General features: G+C 36.6%; 1 protein-coding gene across 1 annotated transcript in view; it reads left to right on the top strand.

Moving 5' to 3' along the window:
- LOC103083423 (solute carrier family 7 member 13-like) overlaps positions 1-6,370 on the top strand; it is a 40,708-nt gene that overhangs the window by 28,706 nt on the left and 5,632 nt on the right. The window contains 3 exon segments of the mRNA XM_082931234.1: positions 226-264; positions 267-424; positions 759-762. Of these exon segments, the coding sequence (XP_082787360.1) occupies positions 226-264; positions 267-424; positions 759-762 (201 nt within the window).

Genomic DNA, 6,370 nt, shown 5'->3' with positions numbered 1-6,370 from the left:
ACTCTTTCATGATTTTTAGAAAATTTTGGAAAAAAAATAGGGATAGAAGGGAACTTGCTCATTTAGATAAAGAGCAGTTTCAATGTACTACTACTACTCCTTTGTCTTTGTGACAATTACAATTTAATGTTTGCTAAATTAATTAATTAAAAATACTATACAGTACCAACATTTTGTCAGGTACATAATTAGTGGCTTTACTTTTTTTTTTCTTTTTTTTTACAGATGCTGTTGCTGTCACCTGGATGGGTAGAGTAATCCCTTCATAGAATGGGCCATTTTAATTGGTGTTTCTTCCTCAAGAGTTAGCTCTCTTAATTGTACTGTATTTTCAACATCAAGGTTATGGTATATGGCAAGCCAGGAGGGTCAGCTACCTTTGATCCTCTCAACTCTGAATATCCACTCTTGTCCAGTTGTAGCTGTGATTCAGACACACTCCTTTTTTTTTTTTTATAAACCTCTTTATTGGAGTATAATTGCTTTACAATGGTGTGTTAGTTTCTGCTTTATAACAAAGTGAATCAGTTACACGTATACATATGTCCTCATATCTCTTCCCTCTTGCATCTCCCTCCCACCCACCCTAACCCACCCCTCTAGGAGGTCACAAAGCACCGAGCTGATCTCCCTGTGTTATGCGGCTGCTTCCCACTAGCTATTTTACGTTTGGTAGTATATATATGTCCATGCCACTCTCTCACTTTGTCCCAGCTTACCCTTCCCCCTCCCTGTATCCAGAGTCGATTCTCTAATAGGTCTGTGTCTTTATTCCCATCTTGCCCCTAGGTTCTTCAGAACCGTTTTTTTTTTTTTTTTTTTTTTAGATTCCATATATATGTGTTAGCATACAGTATTTGTTTGTCTCTTTCTGACGTACTTCACACTGTATGACAGACGCTAGGTCCATCCACCTCACTAAAAGTACCTCAATTTCGTTTCTTTTTATGGCTGAGTAATATTCCATTGTATATATGTGCCACATCTTCTTTATCCATTCATCTGATGGACACTTATGTTGCTTCCATGTCCTGGCTATTGTAAATAGAGCTGCAATGAGCATTTTGGTAAATGACTCTTTTGAATTATGGTTTTCTCAGTGCATATGCCCAGTCGTGGGATTGCTGGGTTGCATGGTAGTTCTATTTTTAGTTTTTTAGGGAACCTCCATACTGTTCTCCATAGTGGCTGTATCAATTTACATTCCCACCAACAGTGCAAGCGGGTTCCCTTTTCTCCACACCATCTTCCGCATTTATTGTTGGTAGATTTTTCATGATGGCCATTCTGACTGGTATGAGATGATATCTCATTGTAGTTTTGATTTGCATTTCTCTAATGATTAATGATGTTGAGCATTCTTTCACGTGTTTGTTGGCAATCTGTATATCTTCCTTGGAGAAATGTCTATTTAGGTCTTCTGCCCATTTTTGGATTGCATTGTTTGTTCTTCTGATATTGAGCTGCATGAGCTGCTTGTAAATTTTGGAGATTAATCCTTTGTCACTTGCTTCATTTTCAAATATTTTCTCCCATTCTGAGGGATGTCTTTTCCTCTTGATTATGGTTTCCTTTGCTGTGCAAAAGCTTTTAAGTTTCATTAGGTCCCATTTGTTTATTTTTCTTTCTATTTCCATTTCTCTAGGAGATGGGTGAAAAAGGATCTTGTTGTGATTTATGACACAGAGTGTTCTACCTATGTTTTCCTCTAAGAGTTTGATAGTGTATGGCCTTACATGTACGTTTTAATCCATTTTAAGATTATTTTTGTGTATGGTGTTAGGGAGTGATCTAATTTCATTCTTTTACATGTAGCTGTTCAGTTTTCCCAGCACCACATATTGAAGAGGCTGTCTTTTCTCCACTTTATATTCTTGCCTCCTTTATCAAAGATAAGGGACCATAGGTGCATGAGTTTATCTCTGGGCTTTCTATCCTCTTCCATTGATCTATATTTCTGTTTTTGTGCCAGTACCATACAGTCTTGATTACTTTAGCTTTCTAGTACAGTCTGAAGTCAGGGAGCATGATTCCTCCAGCTCCATTTTTCTTTCTCAAGATTACTTTGGCTATTCGGGGTCTTCTGCATTTCCATACAAATTGTGAAATTTTTTGCTCTTGTTATGTGAAAAATGCCAGTGGTAGTTTGATAGGGATTGCATTGAATCTGTAGATTGCTTTGGGTAGTAGAGTCATTTTCACAATATTGATTCCTCCAATCCAAGAACATGGTATATCTCTCATCTGTTTTTATCATCTTTAATTTCTTTCATAGGTGTCTTATAGTTTTCTGCATGCAGGTCTTTTATCTATTTAGGTAGGTGTATTCCTAGATCTTTTATTCTTTTTGTTGCAATGGTAAATGGGAGTGTTTTCTTAATTTCACTTTCATATTTTTCATCATTAGTGTATAGGAATGCAAGAGATTTCTGTGCACTAACTTTGTATCCTGCTACGTTACCAAATTAATTGATTAGCTCTACTAGTTTTCTAGTAGCATCTGTAGGATTCTCTATGTAGAGTATCATGTCATCTGCAAATAGTGACAGCTTTACTTCTTTTCCGATTTGGATTCCTTTCATTTCTTTATCTTATCTAATTGCTGTGGCTAAAACTTCCAAAACTATGTTGAATAATAGTGGTGAGAGTGGGCAACCTTGTCTTGTTCCTGATCTTTGTGGAAATGGTTTCTCTTTGTCACCATTCAGGACGATGTTGACTGTGGGTTTGTCATATATGGTCTGTTACGTTGAGGTAAGTTGACTTTATGCCTACTTTCTGGATGGTTTTTATAATAAACGGGTGTTGAATTTTGTCGAAAGCTTTCTCTGCATCTGTTGAAATGATCATATGGATTTTCTCCTTCAATTTGTTAGTATGGTGTGTCACATTGATTTGCTTATACTGAAGAATCCTTGTATTCCTGGGATAAACCCCACTTGATCATGGTGAATGATCCTTTTAATGTGCTGTTGGACTCTGTTTGCTAGCATTTTGTGGAGGATTTTTTCTTCTACGTTCATCAGTGATACTGACCTGCAGTTTTCTTTCTTTGTGACATCCTTGTCTGGTTTTGGTATCAGGGTGATGGTGGCCTTGTAGAATGAGCTTGGGAGTGTTCCTCCCTCTGCTATATTTTGGAAGAGTTTGAGAGGGATAGGTGTTAGCTCTTCTCTAAATGTTTCATAGAATTTGCCTGTGAAGACATCTGGTCCTGGGCTTTTGTTTGTTGGAAGATTTTTAATCACAGTTTCAATATCCGTGCTTGTGATTGGTCTGTTCATATTTTCTATTTCTTCCTGGTTCAGTCTCGGAAGGTTGTGCATTTCTAAGAATTTGTCCATTTCTTCCAGGTTGTCCATTTTATTGGCATATAGTTGTTTGTAGTAATCTCTCATGGTCCTCTGTATTTTTGCAGTGTCAGTTGTTACTTCTCCTTTTACATTTCTATTGATTTAGAGTCTTCTCCATTGTTTTCTTGATGAGTTTGGCTAATGGTTTATCCATTTTGTTTATCTTCTCAAAGAACCAGGTTTTAGTTTTACTGATCTTTCCTATTGTTTCTTTCATTTCTTTTTCATTTATTTCTGATCTGATTTTTATGATTTCTTTCCTTCTGCTAACTTTGGTGTTTTTTTGTTCTTCTTTCTCTAATTGCTGTAGGTGTAAGGTTAGGTTATTTTTTGAGATGTTTCTTGTTTCTTAAGGTAGGATTATATTGCTATAAACTTCCCTCTTAGAACTGCTTTTGCTGCATCCCATAGGTTTGGGGTCATCGTGTTTTCATTGTCATTTGTTTCTAGGTATTTTTTTATTTTCGCTTTGACTTCTTCAGTGATCTCTTGGTTACTAAGTAGTGTATTATTTAGCCTCCATATGTTGGTATATTTTACAGGTTTTTTCCTGTAATTGATACCTAGTCTCATAGCATTGTGACTGGAAAAGATACTTGATATGATTTCAATTCTCTTAAATTTACCAAGGCTTGATTTGTGACCCAGGATATGATCTATCCTGGAGAATGTTCCATGAGCACTTGAGAAAAATATGCATTCTGTTGCTTTTGGATGGAATGTCCTATAAATATCAACTAAGTTCATCTTGTTTAATGTATCATTTAAAGTTTGTGTTTCCTTATTTATTTTCCTTTTGGATGATCTGTCCATTGGTGAAAGTGGGGTGTTAAAGTCCCCTACTATGAATGTGTTACTGTAGATTTCCCCTTTTATGGCTGTTAGTATTTGTCTTATGTATTGAGGTGCTCCTATGTTGGGTGCATAAATATTTACAATTGTTATATCTTCTTCTTGGATCGATCCCTTGATCATTATGTAGTGTCCCTCTTTTTCTTTTCTAATAGTCTTTATTTTAAAGTCTATTTTTTCTGATATGAGAATTGCTACTCTAGTTTTCTTTTGCTTTCCATTTGCATGAAATATGTTTCTCCATCCCCTTGCTTTCAGTCTGTATGTGTCTCTAAGTCTGAAGTGGGTCTCTTGTAGGCAGCAAATATATGGGTCTTGTTTTTGTATCCATTCAGCCAGTCTATGTCTTTTAGTAGGAGAATTTAATCCATTTACATTTAAGGTAATTATCGATATGTATGTTCATATTACCATTTTCTTAATTGTTTTGGGTTTGTTATTGTAGGTCTTTTCCTTCTCTTGTGTTTTCAGCCTAGAGAAGTTCCTTTAGCATTTATTGTAAAGCTGGTTTTGTGGTGCTGAATTCTCTTAGCTTTTGCTTGTCTGTAAAGCTTTTGATTTCTCCATCAAATCTGAATGAAGCCCTTGCTGGGTAGAGTAATGTTGGTTTTAGGTTTTTACCTTTTATCACTTTAAATATATCTTGCCTCTCCCTTCTGGCCTGCAGAGCTTTTGCTGTAAGATCAGCTGATAACCTTAGGGGAATTTCCTTGTATGTTATTGTTGCTTTTCCTTTGCTGCTTTTAATATATTTTCTTTGTATTTAATTTTTGTTAGCTTGATTAATGTGTCTTGGATTCCTTGTTTCTTCTAGGGTTTATCCTGTATGGGAGTCTCTGCACTTCCTGTGCTTGGGCAACTATTTCCTTTCCCATGATAGTGGAGTTTTTGACTGTAATCTCTTCAAATATTTTCTCAGACCCTTTCTCTTTCTCCTCTTTTCTGGGGCGCCAATATTTCAAATGTTGGCACATTTAATGTTGTTGCAGAGGGCTCTCAGACTGTCATCAATTATTTTCATTATTTTTTCTTTATTCTGCTCTGCAGTAGTTATTTCCACTGTTTTATCTTCCAGGTCACTTATCCGTTCTTCTGCCTTAGTTATTCGGCTATTGATCCCTTCTAGAGAATTTTTAATTTCAGTTATTGTGCTGTTCATCACTGTTTGTTTGCTCTTTAGTTCTTCTAGGTCCTTGTTAAACGTTTCTTGTATTTTCTCCATGCTATTTCCAAGATTTTGGATCTTTACTATCATTATTCTTTTTCAGGTAGACTTCCTATTTCCTCTTCATTTGTTAGGTCTGGTGGGTTTTTGCCTTGCTCCTTCATCTGCTGTGTGTTTCTCTGTCTTCTCATTTTGCTTAACTTACTGTGTTTGGGGTCTCCTTTTCGCAGGCTGCAGGTTCGTAGTTCCCGTTGTTTTTGGTATCTGTCCCCAGTGGCTAAGGTTCGTTCAGTGGGTTGTGTAGGTTTCCTGGTTGAGGGGACTAGTGCCTGTGTTCTGGTGGATAAGGCTGGATCTTGGCTTTCTGGTGGGCAGGTTCACATCTGGTGGTGTGTTTTGGAGTGTCTGTCGCCTTATGATTTTAAGCTGGCTCTCTGCTAATGGATGGGATTGTGTTCCTGTCTTGCTATTTCTTTGGCAAAAGTTGTCCAGCACTGTAGCTTGCTGTTCATTGAGTGGAACTGGGTCTTGGCGTTGAGATGGAGATGTCTGGGAGGATTTTGCCATTTGATATGACATGCAGCTGGGAGGTCTCTTGTGGACCAGTGTCCTGAAGTTGGCTCTCCCACCTCAGAGGCACAGCCCTGATGCCTGGCTGGAGCAACAAGGGCCTGTCATCCTCGTGGCTCAGAATAAAAGGGAGAAAAGAAAGAAAGAAAGAAAGAAGATAAAATAAAATTAAAAACAAGTAAAATAAAATAAAATAAAAAATTATTAAACTAATTATTAAAAAAAAAGAAAGAAGAGAGCAACCGAACTAAAATACAAATACACCAATGATAACAAGTGCTAAAAACTATACTAAAAATTAAAAAATTAAATTAAAAAATACGGACAGCCAGAACCTTAGGACAAATGGTAAAAGCAAAGCTATACAGACAAAATCACACACAGAAGCATACACATACGCACTCAGAAAAAGAGAAAATGGAAAAAAAAA

This window comes from Lipotes vexillifer, unplaced genomic scaffold (assembly GCF_000442215.2).
Source record: "Lipotes vexillifer unplaced genomic scaffold, Lipotes_vexillifer_v1.1 scaffold163, whole genome shotgun sequence".
In the NCBI taxonomy this organism is placed as follows: Eukaryota; Metazoa; Chordata; class Mammalia; order Artiodactyla; family Lipotidae; genus Lipotes; species Lipotes vexillifer.
The sequence above is the reverse complement of the archived record's forward strand: the minus strand, read 5'-3'. Positions and strand labels throughout refer to the sequence as shown.